Source organism: Cervus elaphus, chromosome 18 (assembly GCF_910594005.1).
Source record: "Cervus elaphus chromosome 18, mCerEla1.1, whole genome shotgun sequence".
NCBI lineage: Eukaryota > Metazoa > Chordata > Mammalia > Artiodactyla > Cervidae > Cervus > Cervus elaphus.
The window spans coordinates 111,353,652-111,375,312 of record NC_057832.1 but is presented as its reverse complement, the minus strand read 5'-3'; the positions used below and the strand labels follow the sequence as shown (position 1 = coordinate 111,375,312).

Below are 21,661 nucleotides of genomic sequence, written 5' to 3'. Positions count from 1 at the left end.
AGAAGGAAATAATTGCTGCATTACTACAATGACAGTAGTTAGCTAAAGTGGAGTAATACAGGCAATAGAAATAAGCCCTCTCATGATCTCAAATGAAGCCAGCCTTGACACCTGGATTCAAGACCTTCTTCTGATTAATCAGATACATATATTTCCAGATTTCATAATTAAATTAAGCATTACCAAATTCTAACCAGTGCATTTTATTAAGAGGTTTTACGGGTATGAACCTATTTATTTCCTATAAACTGGTAAAATCTTGATATAGTAAGATACCATGGAGGAAATATTTTGACTTTGAGAAGATTTCTCTGAGGGAAATGATGGAAACCTAGTCCAGGTTAATTGAGATGCAAAGAAAGAGGGGCAGGGAGGAGAACACACACACCCAGCCTGTCTCTCATCCTGCGAATGGACTTCTGAGGGATTTTGAACGGTTTCTAATTAACTGAGGGTGTTTTCTCTTTGATGACCGCAAGAGCTTTCTCAAACACAACGGCTTAGGCATGGTTACAACGTTCCCTGTGTCATGGGAAGGGCCATGATCCAGATGAGGGGAGGGCAGTGTGTCTGGAGCAGAGAGGGCAGGGGAGCTGAGGCCAAGGCAGTAAAGGGGGAAGACCCGCCCCTCTGGTGGGCAAGAGCAGGGAGCACTTGAGAGCTAGGAGGGGGGAGAAACTTCCAGAGAGATAGCAATGAGGTGCTGGGGAGAGACAAGTGGGCTAGATGTATCTGACTTACCAATATCCTTCCCTCCCGGGGGTCTTAAGCTGATGAGTAACAGTCAGAACTAGTCAGAACTGGATGCTTTCTGAAAGAGAGACGGATGGTGGACATGTGTCTCCGAGTCCCTGGGGTCAGATCCAGGCCTGTTCAGATCGCACATCCAGGGTCACAGTGCCGGCCAGTGGTCCCCAGGGCGTGAGGCTCCCGGTGCTCGGAGCCTGCGCGTGGGCCCCCTGTCTTTTTGTACGGAGAACAGGTGGCCGTGCAGTGGCGTGGAGTAACTGCTGGCACAGAAGTACACAGATGTCTGGGAGTGGTTGGCAGACTCCAGCGTGAGAGCGAAGTTCTCTCTGTTTGGTCTGAATGCTGTACCCATTGGGCACGTCTCCTTGCTCCGTGGAGGGAGGCATAGCTGACTAATGGATTAGCCTCAGCCCGTGTCCTGGGGCTTGTCGGTACCAGTACATACAGTTATGACCCAGATCCTGAGTACAATTAAGTGTCACGCTCTGTCCTGTCCTCACGACCTGGAAACTGGGGTCCTGAGTGACACCCGCGTGGACCGCCCCTGTGGAGGGAGGACCGATGCTGCAGTCACAGCGGACATGCTCAGTGCTGGCACCCCCAAGGGGACCCTGCCCCCCAGGACTCACCTGCCTGCAGGAGACAGAAGACCACACAGCCCAGGAGGCAGGGGCTCATGGAGGGGGGGCAGGCGGAGGGTCCTCTGTTCTGAGTGTGGATGAGAGGGAAAAGGGGCTCTCCAGGGAATCCTTCTGAGACTTCACTGTCCCTGCCAGGCCCCAGAGCCTAGCTGTCACTCAGGAACCACGCCCCTTTCACCAGAGGCTCAATTCAGAAATGAACCTGAGTGAACTGCTCACAGCAGGGAAACCCATCCAGCTCAATGCACATAAGCCTTACAAGTACTTCTAAACTTTCTATAAAACTGTTCACCACTTTCGGTACATTTTATTCCAGAAATAGCTGTTCAATAATACATACATTCATTTTATTTGTCTACATATTTCTGTGGTTTTGAATCTCAGGGAAAATCCTCAGGGCTTCCTGCTGCCCTTTAGGACTCACATATCCCCAGTAATCCCTCATGTTTCTACTTTGTTAAATTGACAGCAGTCCTGTTCATGTCCTTCCACTCACAATGATTCTGGACCTGTTTCCCCAACCTTAGGGCAGGCTCATCAACACCTGAGGAATCCTTGGGCTCTATTGCTTATTAATTCACCGACTGACAGGGGGCCTGTCAAACGCAGGCTCAGTGCCGTCATGCTCACCTGAGCACGTCTTCTGGTGTCTGAGGGGTGGGGGGGCAGCAGGCCGAACCACCTCAGGCCTGTGGCCCACCTTGCTTTGAGGAGAGAAGCTGGCTGCCCAGCACCACGGATGCCATGTAGGCACAAAGGAGTCCAGACGTGGAGGGATGTCGGGAGAGATGGCTGACCCGGGGCAAAGGAAAAAGCTCCGATTCTACGTGAGACATCCATTGCATGGGAGTACTTCCTTGTGAAGCGTGGCAGCCATTCAGTAACTGACATCCTAGACCCTAGACTCTATCACGGTGCTCAGACCTCACATTTAGAAGGACCCTGTGCTAGCTGTCATGCTCTGCTGCAGTGATTTTCAACTTCTCAATAATTTCTGAACCTGAATATCAATCAGCTGGTCATGAGTGGGTGACCGTGGTGACCTCCTGATGTGCTGGTCTGACTTCTGGGGTCTGGGGGACTAACTATTCCTGGGGCCTCAGAGACAAAAACACAGAAACTAAAGTCAGAAGCAAGGAATGAGCCCAATGTTGTAGCCACAAAAACAAGCCTTGAATTGGGGCCTGGCAAGTCCATGGGATCCACACCTGTGCTCAGAGTGTCTCTGGTCCAAGAGACAGTGGGACGCACAACACAGGAGCCTAGTGCCCAGGCCAGGCCGCCGCAGAAAGGGGGACTTTTCAACTCAACTCCTGTGACTTGTAGCTGGGGTCAAATCAAAGGCAAGCTTCTCCTGACATGAAATGATCTCTCACCAAAAGTGCTGCTTTTGGTTGCCTGCTCAGTCCCAGCACCCAGTGTGTGACCAGGAAGCCTTGTTGTGTGTGTTTCACATGGGATCTTAAAGGAATTTCCTAGATGAGGACTTCCTGTCAAAAGAGCACCATAAAATCATTTCAGGCAATGTGTGCATGAGAAAAGAAATTTATGAAAGTGCATAAGTAATTTAAAAACAAACAAACAAAAAAAAGCTTGTACCGGCAGGGAAGATCTTTGGATGGTCATTTTCCAAACCATCCATCTCCAGATAGGATAGTCCCTGACATGGATATGGTGCTCACATGCTTTCAAGAAAGTCTTTAACCATAATCCTTTCCAGGAGTAATGTTTTAAATATTTAGCTCTGGGCTAAAGAGGACTTTAAAACAGAATGACAGCAAAAGAAATCATACTGTTCACTGTCAGGGAAAGAGACAGGCCTGGGAATGGGGCCTGAGAGAATTTCTGGTGATGAAATGTTCTCAGTCTTTATAGGCGAATGTTCCATGGACACATATGTATGGATGGATCAAAACCATTCCTTGGTTCACTGCACAGTGTGTAATGTTATTATATATAGACTGGGTCCCTTGAACCTCACTTTTTTGAACTTCCTGTGTCCAGTTTTGTGTGGAATTTTTAATATATGCTAATTATAGACCTTGTTGTTCATCTGGTAAAGAATCTCGCTGCAATGGGAGAGACCTGGGTTGGATCCCTGGGTGGGGAAGATCTGCTAGAGGAGGGAAAGGCTGCCCAGTCCAGTATTCTGGCCTGGAGAATTTCAAGGACTGTATGGGGGTCACAAAGAGTCAGACACAACTGAGTAACTTTCACTGTCACTTTTCACAGTACTACACAATTGTGTCTGGTTGAATCTGCTGTTCTGGAATCATAAATACAGCAGGTTGACTGAATTTTAAACAAACTTTTACAGCAGGGTTAGGGCTGGGTCAGGGTCCACAAACTTCACATTATTCAAATGTTTACTATAATTCATATGCCAATATTTGATGTAAAAACACCTGAGGGTACATTACATGCTCTGTTTCTCTCATGTATTGAACCAACAAACACAATTACTTTCTTTCCTGTGACATCTGTAGACCTGAAGTATAGGGCTTGAAGTCACAACATGTCCATATCTACTTTAGTACCTAGAAAGCACTAGAGGAGGCTGTCAGAGATTACCAAAGGGAGTCAAGAAATCCAGAGTCCTGTTACCTGCCAGGGACTTCATGCGACTAAATTCCTGTGCAAGCCTGGAAGACGGTGTCCTGACTAATACAATATGTCAACTTGACTCTGCCATGGCTATTTAGCTTTATTTTTCTGGGTGCTCCAAAGAGGGTTATTTTTTGGCTCAGACGATAAAGCATCTGCCCGCAATGTGGGAGACCCAGGTTCGATCTCTGGGTCAGGAAGATCCTCTGGAGAAGGAAATGGCAACCCACTCCAGTACTCTTGCCTAAACAGTTCCATGGGTGGAGGAGCCTGGTGGGCTACAGTCCATGGGTTGCAAAGAGTTGGACACGACTCAGCGACTTCACTTTCAACATGTGAATAGGTATATTTTAATAATAGATTAGATTAACATTTTAATTCATAAAGTAGATGACCCTCCATAACGTAGGTGGTCTTCATGAAACCAGGTGAAGCGATGAACAGACGAAATCACTATTCTTCCCCCAAGTAAGAGATAATTATCAGTCGAAGGCCATCACACTGGGCCATTAGTTCTGCTTTTCAACTTAAACATCAGTTCCCCCTCAGTGTCTAGTAGCACAAGACCAGCCTGCAGCTTTTGGACTTACCAGTCTTAACAAATATGTGAGCCAGTTGCTTTAAAACATGTACGTGTGTATGTGTGTGTGTGTGTTTATGTGTACTATTTATTTTATGTGGGAGAGAGTTTTATGGGGGCAAAGACCACAAGTAATGAGGACAGGCTTGAATCAAATTCCTTGCTCTGAAAGTAATGACACAGAAGATGTGGACAAGTCAGTTCCACTCAGATGTGTAAACAGAGAAAATAATACTTACCTAGGATGATCTGTGGGACCATTAAAACACAGCAGAGGAAGAATGTCTGGGAGAGTCTATCGGATCTATCTAGGCCTGGAAGGCAGGCAGTCACCCTCACCACACTTCCTGAGCTGGGGTAGGAGACTTTTTGTGCCAGAGGCACCTGATCATGCAGGGCTGTGTCTGGGCTGCTGGCACAGAGATACACGGCCGAGTCCGTCAGCTCCAAGGAGCTCAAGTTCAGCTCAGAGCGAGAGTCACTGAACTGTTTTGCTGAGAATCGATCCGGGAGCTGTGCTTCTCCCCTCACTTCCTGCCTGTAATACTGAACGAGGAACCGGGGGCCCTGGCCCAGGGCCTGTTGGTACCAGTACACAGAGAGGTGTCCAGAGACAGGGGAGCATCCCAGTGTCACTTGCTGTCCTCTTGCTTTAATCAGGTATCTTGGGGTTTGTGTGACTCCAGCATCCACAAGGCCTGAGGGGGAAGAAGACTGGGGCTGACAAAAACCGCAGGAGAGAAGCCGATGGTGCCTTGGTTTCAGGCAAAGTCAGCCTAGGAAAACAGATTCTCTCCTGTGCCAAGGACCCACCTGCTGCCAGGAGACAAAGAGCCACACAGCAGACGGGGCTGCAGCCCATGGCAGGAGGGGCAGAGCTGTCCTGCGTCTCCTTGCTCAGAGCTCTGCTTCTCTGAGAGCTGGGGTTCTGGGCCTCCTTCCCCTGATTGGAGGTGAGGCATGGACGTCACTGCTCTGATGTCATTGCCTCTACAGGTTCCAGGAATCTGACCTCTCATTCCAGGTCAGCTGATCCAGGAACCCTGCTCTCTCCTGCAGTCTCTTAGATGACGTGTGAGCTGGACTGCTGCTCTGGGCGAGGCTGGGTTTATGCCCGATGCCCTTCCCCGTGGCTCCTTCGCTTCTCCCTTCAGGCTGGTGTTTCCCTTTTCTGTTTCTTTCCTACCAAATCCCACCTCCATACCCTTCACTTTTTCTGCAACCTCAGAGTCTCCTTCAGCATTGCATAGTTGAAGTTCATGGCTCCCAGCTGGGACAGCAAGCTTACAAATTAGCACCTATGCTAGTCAGGCTTCTAGAGATAAAAACCCCAAATGAAGCTTTCTCTTAACCCTCTTGGTCCCAGACACTAGCACTGTCCCCTTGCTCTGCCCCAGATTCTTCCGGAGTTTGGCAGTTCCACAGCGTCCCCATGTGGTATGGGTGGAAAGGAGGATTGCCTCCCCAGATTTAATAGTCATGGGATGTTTTCATATTAGAAAATATTTCACTGCTTGCCGATCACACTGTGTTTTTGCTTGTTTTGTTTTTCTAAAGAACACACACGCATTTAGAAACACAAACTCACAAACCAGCCTGCCTTAGCAGATTTATGATTTTGTATTTCAAGAGAAAAGAAAGGTGTTCATGCAGGAAATATTTAATACTTTGACTTTTACAAGATTGTGATGAGGGAATTGCTACAAACTTGGGTTAGTTTTGTTGGTGGTGCTGGTGTTCAATTGCTAACTCCAGTCCAACTCTTTGATACCCCTTGCATCACAGCACACCAAGCTCCCCTGTTCTTCACTGTCTCCCAGAGTTTGCTCAGATTCATGTCTGTTGAGTCAGTGATGCTATTTAACCACCTCTTTCTCTGCCACCCCCTTCTCCTTTTGCTTTCAGTCTTTCCCAACATCAGGGTCTAGGCTATTTAGATGCTAAAGACAGGCAGTGGTGGAGAATACACACACAGTATGCCTCTCCCTCTCCTAAGGGACTACAAAGGAATTATGGATGATTAATAATTAACTGAGGTTGCATTCTCTTTGAGGTCCCCAGGGAGTCTACTCAAATATGAAAACTTAGGGATCATTACAAGGTTCCCTGGATGACGGGCAACGACATGTCCCAAATGAGGGAGGAGCAGCTAGGCTGAAGTAGAGAACGGTGGGAACGAGGGCCAGGAAGGTGGGAGAGGAAAGACCCCACATCTGGGGAAGTGGGACAAGAGCAGAGTCCTCACAAGGGCCAGCCTGGGGTAGAACCTTCCACAGCCACAGGCATGTGGTGCCCGGGGAGAGACAAGAGGGTCTAGATGTACCTGATTTCCCAACACCCTTCCCTCCTGGAGGCCTCCTGTTCAGACTGATATTAGGAGTCATAGCTGGCTAGCATCTTTAGGCTCTCGTGGCAGCTACGGTGAAAAGACAGAGAGTGAAACTGGACACATGTCCTTGAGGTCCTGTTGTCAGATCTGTGCCAGCCAAGATCAACAAGTACTGGCTATGTTGCCAGTGTGTCAGTTGGCTCCGAGGCTCGGGTGCTAGGAGTCTGCAAGGGGCTCCCCAGTTCCAGGCTGCAGGGCCCTCATCACCCTTTTTGCACAGAAAAGAGGTGGTGGTGCAGCGCCGTGGAGTCACTGCTGGCACAGAAGTACACAGATGTCTGGGAGCGGTTGGCAGACTTCAGCGTGAGAGGGAAGTTCTCTGTTTTTGGTCTGGAGACGCTGTACCCGTCGGGCACATCTCCTTGCTCTGTGGAGGGAGCCACAGCTGAGTAATGGATCAGCCTCAGCCCGTGTCCCGGGTCTTGTCGGTACCAGTACATAGGGTTATGACCCAGATCCTGAGTGCATTTCATTGTTGTCCTCGGTCCTGTCCTCACGACCTGGAATCTGGGGTCCTGCGTGACACCAGCGTGGACCGCCCCTGTGGAGAAGGAGGACAGATGCTGCAGTCACAGTGGACATGCTCAGTGCTGACACCCCAAGGGGACCCTGCCGCCAGGACTCACCTGCTTGCAGGAGACAGAAGACCACACAGCCCAGGAGGCAGGGGCTCATGGTGGGAGCGGGGCGGAGGAGGGCCCTCTGGTCTGAGTGTGGATGAGAGGGGAGAGGGGCTCTCCAGGCAGTCCTTCTGAGATGTCCCTGTCCCTGCCGGGTCCCAGAGCGACCTGTCACTCAGGGGGCCAAGCCCCTTCCCCTAGAGGCTCAAATCAGAAATTAACCTGAGTGAACTGTTCACAACAGGGAGATCCATTCAGATCAACAGATATAAGCCTGAGAAGTTGATGTAAACTTTATGTCAAACTAATTAAATTTTGTGTGTGTTCTAGTCCAGAGATAATTCTTCATTAATACATTGTTTACTTTTATCTATCTGCATATTTCTGTAGTGTTAAATCTTATGGAAATCCTTCTGGCTTCGCTTTGACTTTATGACTGATGTGACCCAGTAGGACTTCAAGTTTCCATTTCTGCATAATTGACCACAGTCCTGAGATTGTCCATTCACTTACCATGTTTCTCCAGGAACCTGCTCCCAACTTCATTGCAGGCTCATCAACATTTGAGGAATTGTTGGTCTATCTAATCAATTCACTGACAGACGGTCCACCAGCTAAATGCAGGTACAGCTCATTCATGTTCACAGGAGCCCGAGTGTCCCGTGTCAGGGGAGGGAGCAAGCAGAGCCCCCTCAGGCCTGTGACCCACCTTTCTGGGTTTAGAGAAGCTGGTTGCCCACCACCCCAGATGACATATTGGCACAAAGGAATACAGACGTAGGAGGGACACGGCAAGAGGTGGCAGACTCCAGGGTAACTGAAAAATGCTCTTTCTTTATTGAGAGATCCTTTCCATGGGAATGCCTCCTTGTGATGCACAGCTGCCATTCACTGAGTAACAGTTCATATCTTACAGCCCCACACTGTCCCTGTTACACAGAGCCCAGCACGGATATGGACTTTGCTCTGTATGGAGCCATTTCCATGAGGAAAGGAACCACAGGTGCTGAGAACAAACTTGAGCGGAAGCCTAGTTGTAAGTTATGAAGTATGAGATCTGGGCAATTCCCGTCCCCTCAGATGTACAAACAGTTAAAATTATACTTATCTTGATGATCTTAGTGAGCATTAAAGCATATAAAGAAATGAATGTCTGGGAAAGTCTATCGCTCTACCAGAGACTGGGCTTGGCAGGCTGGCAGCTGACACACGGGGCACCACTTCCTGAGCTGGGGCAGGGGTGTTTTTGTCCCAGAGGCACCTGATCACGCAGGGCTATGTCTTGGCTGCTGGCACAGAGATACAGGGCGGAGTCTGTCAGCTCCAAGGAGATCAAGTTCAGCTCTGAGCAAAGATCACTGAACTGTTTTCCTGAGAATCAATCTGATGTGTTTCCTTTCTCACTAACTTCCCTGTTGTAATACTGAATGAGGAATTGGGGGCCCTGGCCCAGGGCCTGTTGGTACCCGTACACAGAGCGGAGTCCAGATTCAGGGGAACATCTCAGAGTCACTTGCTGTTTTCCTGATTTGATCCGGTACTTGGGTGTCTGGGTGACTTCAGAATCCACCAGGCCTGTAGTGAGGAGACAAGGAAACTGAGGGCAGAGCACAGGGAAGCCTCCTGCCTCAACCGTCATCACGGGCTTCTGTCGCAGGGTGAAAAAACATCTCAGAAGCCCCCACTGTGTCCAGACTCACCTGCTCCCAGGACGCAGAGAGTCACACAGCAGAGGAGCCTGGAGCCCATGGCAGCATCAGGAACCCAAGGCTGCTGCTGGCTGGGGGCGGGGCTCCTGGGGTGAGAGGTGTAAGTGCTGACCCTCCTGCTTCCCTGATTGGAGCGTTTGCCTATGATGTCACTGCTCTGTGTCTCTGCAGGCTGCCCTTGTCCACTGGACCCCTCAGCATTACCCAGGGCTGGCTCCTCTATGCCATCCCTGTCCTGACAGCCCCTCAGCAAGTTTGGCTGTGAGGTGAGTTTCATCCCCTGGTCCCATGTGCCCAAAACATGTCTTGTTCTCCTCTGCCTGACCCTGCCTGACACTCAGCCCCAAGACCTCACCAACCACCCCAACCCCTTCACCTCCTCCTCACATGCTGATCCCGAATATGATAACCGTGAACATCCTGAGGTTCCAGGCACGTGCCCAGTTCTCTGGGCAGGGAGGAGTCTGTGCTGGTTCCATATGTCTTGGAACAGTTCAGGGAACTCAAACCTGCTCCCATATGCAGGCATGATATAGCCAAGGTTCCCTTAAACTGCCCTCTCCAGAGAGATTCTCAACCCCTCCCAATACACCCTACTTACCTTGGAAACACAGTGCCTCCAAGTGGCCAAAGGGTTTCATGGATTTGCACCATCTGTTGAAAGCAAGGGTACAAAAATCCAGGACCCTGCACACACACACACATACACACACTCACACATACACACACAGACACACACACAGACACACACACATACACACATATACACACAGACACACACACACACAGACACATACACACAGATACACACACACAGACACACACACACAGACACACACACACAGACACACACACACACTCACACACACAGACACACACACACACTCACACACACACACAAACACACACACGCGCACTCACACATACAAACACACATCTGTTCTCCTGCCTTCCTAGCCTGGCTGATAGGGTTTATCTTCAAATCCACTCTTAGCCTCTGAAGGCAGAAGACTTTATGATCCAAACTTTTCACTAAGAGAGAAATGATTGTAGCATCACTATAATGATGTAGTTATCTAAGATGGAAATATATAATCATAGAATAAATACTCTGAGGATCTCAAGTGAATCTGGCAGCAAACATGTGTTCCATAACTACTGCTGATTAATCAGATGTATATATTTCCAGATTGTGTATTTAAATTGAGCATTATCAAATTCTAGATAAAACCTTTAATAGAAGTTTTAGAAACATGATCTCATCTATTTCTGCACTTATAAAATCTTGATATAATGGGGGTGATGTATGATATATTTTGACTTTGAGAAGATTTTGATGAGGGCTCCAGGTGGTGGCAACCTGGCCTTGGTTAGATGAGTTGCTAAGGAAGTCAAGGCAGGCGGGGCGGTGGGAGAACACACAAAGATCATCTGTCCCCCTGAGATGAACTCCCATGAGTTTTTGGATGATTGGTGATTAACTGAAGTTGATTTCTCTTTGATGATTCCATCCAGCTTGCTCAAAGCAGAGCATGTGGAGGGGCCACTTTAAAGGCCTCCCTGCGAAATGAGAAGGGACCTGAGGCAGATGAGGGAGGAGCCTGTGGCTATGGGAGAGAGGGCCAGGGAGCTGATGCAGAGAGGTGGGGAGAGGAATGTCCTGCCTGCCTGGGAAAGGTGGGCAAGAGAAGAGAGCATGTGAGAGTCAGGCTGGCGGAGAACCTTCCAGAGAGACATTGATGAAGTGCCTGAGGTAAGACAGGAGGGCCTATTTAAATCTAATTTACCAACATCCTTCCCTCCTAGAGGTCTCAGGCTCAGGTGATGACTAGGAGTCAGAGCTGGGGAAGCATCTTCCTGGTTCACAGGGAGGATGCAGTGGAAAGACAGAGACCGATGGTGGACACATGGCCCCGAGGCCTGGGAGTGAGGCTGGGGCTGCGTTGTCCACACACCCAGGGTCACACTGCAGGCACGTGGCCCACAAAGGCCCAAGGTTTCTGGTGCTGGGAGCCTGATCGTGGGCACCTAGTACTTTCTGCACAGAGAGGAGGTGGCCGTGAAGCGCCGTGGAGTAACTGCTGGCACAGAAGTACACAGATGTCTGGTTGCGGATGGCAGACTTCAGTGTCAGAGGGAAGTTCTCTTTGTTTGATCTGGAGACGCTGTAACCCTCGGACACATCTCCCGGCTCGCTACTGGGCACACCAGCTGAGTAATAGATCAGCCTCAGCCCGTGCCCCAGGTCTTGTCGGTACCAGTACATGTGATCATGACCCAAATCCTGAGTACATTTCAGTGTCTCGCTGTGTCCTGTCCTCACGACCTGGAATCTGGGGTCCTGAGTGACACCTACGTGGACCGCCCCTGTGGAGAAGGAGGACCGATGCTGCACTCACAGTGGACATGCTTGGTGCTGGCACCCCCAAGGGGACCCTGCCCCCAGGACTCACCTGCCTGCAGGAGACAGAAGACCACACAGCCCAGGAAGCAGGGGCTCATGGCAGGGGCGGGACAGGCAGAGGGCCCTCTGGTCTGAGTGTGGATGAGAGGGGAGAGGGGCTCTCCAGGGAGTCCTTCTGAGATGTCACTGTCCCTGCCAGGCCCCAGAGCCGACCTGCACCAAAAGGGGGCCACGCCCTTTCCCCCAGAGCCTCAAATCAAAGATGAACCTCAGAGAGTCACTTCCTAGACTGGCTGAGAATAAGTCCAGGGTCCCCGAGGAAGAGAAAGAAATCCAGAGCCCTAGAGAAGGTGAAAGGGATCCAGGACTCTCAAGGAGCAAAGAACAAACATTTTTTCTACATTGCTTTGGTTAGTCAATAGAGGGACCTATCTTGCTGGGGGACATGTTTCTCCTTACTAATCTAACTAATCATCTAACTAATCTTGTTATCTTAAGATATATTTTGTGTAAGTGTGTTTGGTGAGAACTTTCTATTGTCAGTTCTAATCTTGTTAATTTAAGATGTATATTGTGAATGGATCTGATAAACTATATGAGGCCTTGATAAGACTAGCAAGCGGGGGCACTCTCCCTCCCCCTTTGATGTCTATGTCAGAAGATTTCCTTGTCCCTTTTTATATGTTAAAAAAACTCAGCTACACAAAATCTCTTAATTGATCAAGACTGGTCACTGGTCTTGAAGCTAAATCGTCTTCGGAAATCATGAATCCAACACCTTTTAATGGAAGCTATCAAACCTGAGTGAATAGTTCATAACAGGGAGACCCATTCAGCTCACGGACATAAGCCTTACAAGTTGTTGTAATCTGTCCGTGAAACTGATCAAATTTTTTGTATGTTCTAGTCCAGAGATAATTTTTCATTAACACATACGTTACATTTATTTATCTGCATATTTCTGTAGTTTTAAGTCTTGGGGAAATCCTTCTGGCTTCCTGTTGCCCCTTATGACTCATGTGTCCCAGTAGGACTTCAAGGCCTATTTGCACTTTAATTGCCTGCAGTCCTGAGAATGTCCCTCCACCTATCATGTTTCTCCAGGTGTCTGATCCTACCCTTATCACAAGCTCATCAACATTGAGGAATTGTTTGGTCTGTTTCTTATCAATTCACTGACAGTTGGTCCACCAGCCAAAGGCAGGTACAGCTCCTTCAAGTTCACAGGAGCCCCTGCTTCCCAGGTCTGGGGAGGGAGCAAGCAGATACCCTCAGGCCTGTGACCCACCTTTCTGAATGGAGAGAAGCTGGTAGCCCAGCTCGGGTTACTTATTGGCACAAAGGAATGCAGACTTAGGAGGGACATGGAGGGAGATGCAGACTCCAGAATAAACAAAAACTGCTCTGTTTTTATTTGAGAAATTCCTCCATGGGAATACCTCCTTGTGAAGCAGGACCGCCATTCACTGAATGAAAGTTCATGTCTTAGAGCCCCAAATTCAATCTTGTTACACATAACCCCCATGCATATCTAATTTGTTCTGTAGGGAGACAGTTACATTCGTGGCAAGTCACCACAGGTGATGAGAAGAGACTTGAGTCAGAGTCCTTGCAATAATTATGAAGTATGAGATCTGGGCAAATCATGTTCACTCAGATATATAAACAGTTAAAATACTACTTATCTTGCATGATCTTTGTGAGCATTAAAGTATATCAAGAAATGAACATCTGGGGAAGACTGTCTACTCCACCAGAGACTGGGCTTGCCAGGCTGGCATTCAACACACTCACCACCACTTCCTGAGCTGGGGCAGGAGTGTTTTTGTCCCAGAGGCACCTGATCATGCAGGGCGTTGTCTTGGCTACTGGCACATAGATAAAGGGTGGAATCCGTCAGCTCCAAGGAGCCCAAGTTCAGCTCCAAGCGAAAAATCACTGAACTGTTCTCCTGAGAATCGATCTGATATGTTTCCTTTCTCATTAACTTCCCTGTTGTAATACTGAATGAGGAACTGGGGGCCCTGGCCCAGAGCCTGTTGGTACCAGTACACAAAGCGATGTCCAAATTCAGAGGAACATCTCAGCCTCACTTGCTGCTTTCTTGATTTGATCAGATATTTGGGGGTCTGGGTGAATTCAGAATCCACCAGGCCTGTTGGGGAGCACAAGAAAGCTGAGGGCAGAGCACAGGGAAGCCTCCTGTTGCAGCCCTCACCGACGGGCTTCTATCTCAGGGAGGCAAATACATCTCAGAAGCTCCCACACTGTGTCCAGGAGTCACCTGCTCCCAGGAAGCAGAGAGTCACACAGCAGAGGAGCCTGGCGCCTATGGCAGCATCAGGAATCCAAGACTGCTGCTGGCTGGGGGCAGGTCTCCTAGGGTAAGTGGAGTAAACTGCCCACCCTCCTGCTTCCCTGATTGGAGCATTTGCCTATGACGTCACAGCTGTGTGTTTCTGCAAGTTCCCTACCCACTGTACACCCTGCCAGGACCAAAGGTGAGCCCTCTATACCATTCCTTGCCCTTCACAGACCCTGAACAAGGGGTGGGTGTGAAGGGTGCACCATTCCCATGTCCCCATATGCCCACAACAGAGCTTGTTGTCCTCTGCCTGGCCCTGCCTAACACTCAGCCAGGCACTCACCTGGCTGAGAATCACCAGGTAATCAGCTGACAATCACCCAGCCCTCACCAGCCACCCCAACCCCTTCACCTCCACTTTGCTTGCAGCTCCAGGAGACCATCTCCTGGGCACATCCTGAGGATCCAGGCACATCCCCACTTTCCCTGGCAGTGAGGAGTCTGTACTGGTCCCATGTGTCCTGGAACCTCAGGATCTCAGGGATCTCAATCCTGCTTTCTCAGGCAGGCATGTAGCCAAGGTTCCTTAAAGCTGCCCTCCCCAGGGTGAATCTCCACCCCTCCCAAGTCCCCTGCTTACCGTGGGCCCACAGCGCCTCCTAGTGGCCAAAGGTCCAGAGTCTCATAGATCTGTGCCTTCTGTCTAAAGCAAGAATGTAAACACCCCACACCCTGAATTCACACACTCACACACACACACACACACAGTTGTTCTACTGTCTTCCCATCCTGGCTGACTTCAGATTGGTCTTCAAATTCCCTCTTAGCCTCTGGAGGTAAAAGACTGTAGAAACCAACATTTCCATTAAGAAGAAAATAATTTCACTGGCAGTAGCATGCTGAGGTGGAATCACACAGACCTTCAATACAGACACTCTGATGAGCTCAGGTGAATACAGCCTGGGACACTGCATTCCTTAGATCCCTCTGATTAGTCAGATCCACATATTTCTTTATTTTCTACATTAATTAAATATCACTAATTCTAGGTAATGGATTTATATACAGAGATTATATATTAACCCATTGATTATTAAAGTTATGAGACTTTGAAATTAAAAACACCAACCGTGCACTGTATTTAAGGTAGATGCAGCTGGGCGTGATAGGAGACTGCACACTCCGTGTCACACTGCAGACGTGTGGCCCTGGGCTCCGAGGCTCCGCGTGCGAGAACCCTGCAAGGGGTTCTTCTATTTCCAGGCCGCAGGGCTTCCCTTATCTTTTTGCACAGAGAGGAGGTGGCGGTGCAGCGCCGCGGAGTAACTGCTGGTGCAGAAGTACACAGATGTCTGGGAGCGGTTGGCAGACTTCAGTGTCAGAGGGAAGTTCTCTGTGTTTGGTCTGGAGATGCTGTACCCGTCGGGCACATCTCCTTTCTCCGTGTTGGTAGCCACAGCTGAGTAATGAATCAGCCTCAGCCTGTGTCCCAGGTCCTGTCAATACCAGTACATGCGGTCATGACCCAAATCCTGAGTGCATTTCAGTGTTGTCCTCTGTCCTGTCCTCACGACCTGGAATCTGGGGTCCTGAGTGACACCAGCGTGGACCGCCCCTGTGGAGAAGGAGGACCGATGATGCAGTCACAGCGGACATGCTCAGTGCTGGGACCCCCCAAGCGGACCCTGCCCCCAGGACTCACCTGCCTGCAGGAGACAGAAGACCACACAGCCCAGGAGGCAGGGGCTCATGGCGGGGGCGGGGCAGGCAGAGGGTCCTCTGGTCTGAGTGTGGATGAGAGGGGAGAGGGGCTCTCCAGGGAGTCCTTCTGAGATGTCACTGTCCCTGCCAGGCCCAAGAACCAACCTGTCACTCAGGGGGCCAAGCCCCTTCCCCCAAGGCTCAAATCAGAAATGAACCTAAGTGAACAGTTCACATATGACCAACCTAGACAGCATATTAAAAAGCAGAGACATTTACTTTGCCAACAAATGTCCATCTGGTTAAAGCTATGGTTTTTCCAGTAGTCACGTATGGATGTGAGAGTTGGACTATAAAGAAAGCTGAGGGCCGAAGAATTGATGCTTTTGAACTGTGGTGTTGGAGAAGACTCTTGAGAGTCCCTTGGACTGGAAGGAGATACAAGCAGTCCATCATAAAGGAAGTCAGTCCTGAATATTCATTGGAAGGACTGATGCTGAAGCTGAAACTCCAATACTTTGGCCACCTGATGTGAAGAACTGACTCATTTGAAGAAACCCTGATGCTGGGCAAGATTGAAAGCAGGAGGAGAAGGGGACGACAGAGGATGAGATGGTTGGATGGCATTGCCGACGTGATGGGTATATGTTTGCATAACCTTCAGGAGTTGGTGATGCACAGGAAAGCCTGGCATTCTGCAATCAGGGGGTCGCAAAGAGTCGGACACGACCTAGCAACTGAGCGAACTGAACAGGTCACAACAGGGAGACCCATCCAGCTCAATGAACATAAGCCTTACAAGTTCTTGTAAACTTTCCATAAAACTGTTCACAACTTTAGGTACATTTTATCCCAGAAATAGCTGTTCATTAATACATACATTCATTTTCTTTATCTACATATTTCTGTGGTTTTGAATCTCAGGGAAATTCCTCAGGGCTTCCTGCTGCCCTTTAGGACTCACGTGTCCCGAGAAATCCCTCATGTTTCTACTTTCTTTAGTTGACAACAGTCTTGTTCATGTCCTTCCACCCACAATGATTTTGGATCTGTTTCCCCAACCTTAGAGCCGGCTCATCAACACTTGAGGAATCCTTGGGCTCCTTTGCTTATTAATTCACGACTGACAGGGGGCCTGTCAAACGCAGGCTCACGCCGTCATGCTCACCTGAGCACGTCTTCTGGTGTCTGAGGGGTGGGGGGGCAGCGGGCCGAACCACCTCAGGCCTGTGCCCACCTTGCTTGGAGGGGAGAAGCTGGCTGCCCAGCACCACGGATGACACGTTGGCACAAAGGCGTCCAGACGTGGAGGGATGTCGGGAGAGATGGCTGACCCCGGGCAAAGGAGAAAAGCTCCGATTCTACGTGAGACATCCATTGCATGGGAGTACTTCCTTGTGAAGCGTGGCAGCCATTCAGTAACTGACATCCTAGACCCTAGACTATCACGGTGCACAGACCTCACATTTAGAAGGACCCTGTACTAGCTGCTATGCTCTGCTGCTGTGATTTCCAACTTCTCAATAATTTCTGAACCTGAATATCATGCACCTGGTCATGAGTAGGTGACCGTGGTGATCTCCTGATATGCTGGTCTCAGGTCTTGGGTCTGAGGGACTAACCATTCCTGGGGCCTCAGAGACAAAAACACAGAAACTAAAGTCAGAAGCAAGGAATGAGCCCGATGTTGTAGCCACAAAAACAAGCCTTGAATTGGGGCCTGGCAAGGCCATGGGATCCACACCTGTGCTCAGAGTGTCACTGGCCCAAGAGACAGTGGGGCCCACAACACAGGAGACTAGTGCCCAGGCCAGGCCGCTGCAGAAAGGGGAACTTTTCAACTCAACTCTTGTGACTTGTAGCTGGGGTCAAATCAAAGGCAGGCTTCTCCTGACATGAGATGATCTCTCACCCTAGTTGCTGCTTCTGGTTGCCTGCTCAGTCCCAGCACCAGTGTGGGCACAGGAAGCCTTGTTGTGTGTGTTTCACATGGGACCTTAAAGGAATTTCCTAAATGAGGACTTCCTGTCAAAAGAGCACCATAAAATCATTTCAGGCAATGTGTGCATGAGAAAAGAAATTTATGAAAGCGCATAAGTAATTAAAAACAAAACAAAAAAAAGCTTATACCGGCAGGGAAGATCTTTGGATGGTCATTTTCCAAACCATCCATCTCCAGATAGGATAGTCCCTGACATGGATATGGTGCTCACATGCTTTCAAGAAAGTCCTTATCCATAATCCTTTCCAGGAGTAATGTTTTAAATATTTAGCTCTGGGCTAAAGAGGACTTTAAAACAGAATGACAGCAACAGAAATCATACTGTTCACTGTCAGGGAAAGAGACAGGCCTGGGAAGGGGGCCTGAGAGAACATCTAGTGATGAAATGTTCTCAGTCTTTATAGACGAATGATCCAGGGGCACATACAGATGGATTGATCAAAACCATTCTTTGGTTCACTGTACAGTTTGTAATGTTATTGTATATACAGAGGATCCCTCGAAACACACTTTTTTGAACTTCCTGGGTCCAGTTTTGTGTGGAATTTTTAATAGATGCTAACTACAGACCTTGTTGTTCATTGGTAAAGAATCTCCCTGCAATGGGAGAGACCTGGGTTGGATCCCTGGGTGGGGAAGATCTGCCGGAGGAGGGAAAGGTTACCCACTCCAGTATTCTGGCCTGGAGAATTTCATGGACTGTATGGGGGTCACAAAGAGTCAGACACAACTGAGTAACTTTCACTGTCACTTTTCACAGTACTACACAATTGTGTCTGGTTGAATCTGCTGTTCTGGAATCATAAATACAGCAGGTTGACTGAATTTTAAAGAAACTTTTACATCAGGGTTAGAGCTGGGTCAGGGCTCCCAAACTTCACATTATTCAAATGTTTACTATAATCCATATGCCAATAAAGTTGATGTAAAAACGCCTGAGGGTAAGTTACATGCTCTGTTTATCTCATGTAGTGAACCAGCAAGCACAATTACTTTCATTCCTGTGACATCTGAAGACCTCAAGTATAGGGCTTGAAGTCACACTGTGTCCATATCTACTTTAGTACCTAGGAAGCACTAGAGGAGGCTGTCAGAGATTAGCAAAAGGCTCAAGAAATCCAGAGTCCTGTTACCTGTCAGGGACTTCATGCGACTAAATTCTTGTGAAACCCTGGAAGACGGTGTCCTGACTAATAAAATATGTCAACTAGACTCTGCCATGGATATTTAGCTTTATTTTTCTGGGTGCTCCTAAAAGGGGTAGTTTTCGAAAAGGTAATATGTTAATAGGTAAATTTTAATAATAGATTAGATTAGCATTTTAATTTGTAAAGCAGATGACCCTCGATAATGTAGGTGGGCTTCATGAAACCAGGAGAAGAGATGAACGGACAAAAGAACACTGATCCTCCCCCAAGTAAGAGATAATTGTCAGTTCATGGCCTTCACACTGGGCCACTAGTTCTGCTTTTGAACTTAAACATCAGTTCCCCCTCAGTGTCTAGTAGCACCAGACCAGCCTGCAGCTTTTGCACTTACCAGCCTTAACAACTGTGTGAGCCAATTGCTTTAAAACATGTGTGTGTATGTATTTGTGTGTGTGTGTCTATTATTTATTCTTGTGGGGGACAGTTTTGGGGGGGCAAAGATCACAAGAGATGAAGACAGACTTGAATCAAATACCTTGCTCTGAAAGGAATGAAATATGAGACGTGGGCAAGTCAGTTCCACTCAGATGTATAAACAGGGAAAATAATAGTTACCTAGGATGACCTTTAGGACCATTAAAACACAGCAGAAGAAGAATGTCTGGGAGAGACTATCGGATCTATCTAGGCCTGGAAGGCAGGCAGTCACCCTCACCACACTTCCTGAGCTGGGGTAGGAGAGTTTTTGTGCCAGAGGCACCTGATCATGCAGGGCTGTGTCTGGGCTGCTGGCACAGAGATACACGGCTGAGTCCATCAGCTCCAAGGCGCTCAATTTCAGCTCAGAGCGAGAGTCACTGAACTGTTTTGCTGAGAATCGATCCAGGAGCTGTACTTCTCCCCTCACTTCCTGCCTGTAATGCTCAATGAGGAACCGGGGGCCCTGGCCCAGGCTGTTGGTACCAGTACACAGAGAGGTGTCCAGAGACAGGGGAGCATCCCAGGGTCACTCGCTGTCCTCTTGCTTTAATCAGGTATCTTGGGATTTGGGTGACTCCTGCATCCACAAGGCCTGAGGGGGAAGAAGATGGGGCTGAGAAACACCGCAGGAGAGAAGCCGATGGTGCCTTGGTTTCAGGCAAAGTCAGGCTAGGAACACAGATTCTCTCCTGTGCCAAGGACCCACCTGCTGCCAGGAGACAAAGAGCCACACAGCAGACGGGGCTGCAGCCCATGGCAGGAGGGGCAGAGCTGTCTGTGTCTCCTTGCTCGGAGCTCTGCTTCTCTGAGAGCTGGGGTTCTGGGCCTCCTTCCCCTGATTGGAGGTGAGGCAGGGACATCACTGCTCTGATGTCATTGCCTCTGCTAGTTCCCAGGAATCTGACCTCTCATTCCAGGTCAGCTGATCTACGAACGCTGCTCTGTCCTACAGTCTCTTAGATGACGTGTGAGCTGGACTGCTGCTCTGGGCGAGGCTGGGTTGATGCCCGACGCCCTTCCCTATGTCTCCTTTGCTTCTCTCTTCAGGCTGATGTTTCCCTTTTCTGTTTCTTTCCTACCAAATCCCAGCTCCATATCCTTCACTTTTTCTGCAACCTCAGAGGCTCCTTCAGCATTGCATACTTGAAGTTCATGGCTCCCAGCTGGGACAGCAAGCTTTCAAATTAGTGCCTATGCTAGTCAGGCTTCTAGAGATAAAAACCCCAAATGAAGCTTTCTCTTAACCCTCTTGGTCCCAGGCACTAGCACTGTCCCCTTGCTCTGCCCCAGAATCTTCTGGAGTTTGGCAGTTCCACAGCGTCCCCATGTGGTCTATGTGTGGAAACCAAGATTGTCTGCCCAGGTTTTATAGTCATGGGATGTGTTCATATTAGAAAATATTTCACAGTTTGCCTATCGCACTGTGTTTTTCTTTTGTTTTTCAAAAGGACACACACACAATTCGAAACACAAAGACCCACAGCAGCCTGCCATAGCTGGTTTATAATTTTGTATTTCACAAGAAAAGAAATGTGCTCATGCAGGACATATTTAATACTTTGACTTTTAGAAGATTATGATGAAAGAGATGCTATAAACTTGGGTTAGTTTTTGTTGGTGGTGGTGGTGTTCAATTGCTAACTCGAGTCTAACTCTTTGAGACCTCATGCATCGCAGCACACCAAGCTCCCCTGTTCTTCACAATCTCCCAGAGGTTGCCCAAATTCATGTCTGTTGAGTCAGAGATGCTATCTAACCACCGCTTTCTCGGCCACCACCTTCTTGTCTTGCTTTCAGTCTTTTCCAGCATCAGGGTCTAGGCTATTTAGATGCTAACGACAGGCAGTGGTGGAGAACACATACACACACAGCTTGTCTCTCCTTCTCCTGAGGGACTAGCAAGGAATTTTGGATGATTAATAATTAGCTGAGGTTTCATTCTCTTTGAGGACCCCAGAGAGCCTACTCAAACACGACCACTTAGGGATCATTATAAGGTTCCCTGGGTGATGGGCAAGGACATGACCCAGATGAGGGAGGAGCAGCTAGGCTGAAGTAGAGAAGGGTGGGTACAAGGGCCAGGAAGATGGGAGAAGAAAGACCCCACATCTGGGTAAGTTGGACAAGAGCAGAGAACACACAAGGGCCAGCCTAGGGGATAACCTTCCACAGCGACAGGCATGTGGTGCCCGGGGAGAGACAAGAGGGTCTAGATGTACCTGATTTCCCAACACCCTTCCCTCCTGGAGGCCTCATGTTCAGACTGATACTAGGAGTCAGAGCTGCTAGCATGTTACGTTCACCTGGCAGCTACGGTGAAAAGACAGA

General features: G+C 48.8%; 1 protein-coding gene, 3 pseudogenes and 3 gene segments (V, D, J or C); all 7 read right to left on the bottom strand.

The window, feature by feature from the left end:
- Positions 1–892: 892 nt before the first annotated feature.
- LOC122673907 lies at positions 893–5,445 on the bottom strand. The segment is given in 5 exon segments: positions 893–1,033; positions 1,380–1,383; positions 2,022–2,041; positions 4,915–5,273; positions 5,389–5,445. Coding segments are annotated over 5 exon segments (573 nt in total).
- A 1,722-nt stretch (positions 5,446–7,167) lies between these two features.
- Positions 7,168–7,639, bottom strand: LOC122673906. The segment is given in 2 exon segments: positions 7,168–7,505; positions 7,591–7,639. Coding segments are annotated over 2 exon segments (387 nt in total).
- A 799-nt stretch (positions 7,640–8,438) lies between these two features.
- Positions 8,439–9,333, bottom strand: LOC122674698 (annotated as a pseudogene).
- Positions 9,334–11,121: 1,788 nt separating this feature from the next.
- LOC122673905 lies at positions 11,122–11,884 on the bottom strand. The segment is given in 2 exon segments: positions 11,122–11,660; positions 11,747–11,884. Coding segments are annotated over 2 exon segments (588 nt in total).
- Positions 11,885–15,255: 3,371 nt separating this feature from the next.
- Positions 15,256–15,753, bottom strand: LOC122673904 (annotated as a pseudogene).
- Positions 15,508–21,661, bottom strand: part of LOC122674686 — a 20,385-nt gene continuing 14,231 nt past the window's right edge. Inside the window, exon 5 of the mRNA XM_043873208.1 lies at positions 15,508–15,576. The gene's annotated coding sequence lies outside the window, so the exon portion shown is untranslated. The remainder of the gene's footprint in view (positions 15,577–21,661) is intronic.
- Positions 16,868–20,149, bottom strand: LOC122673903 (annotated as a pseudogene).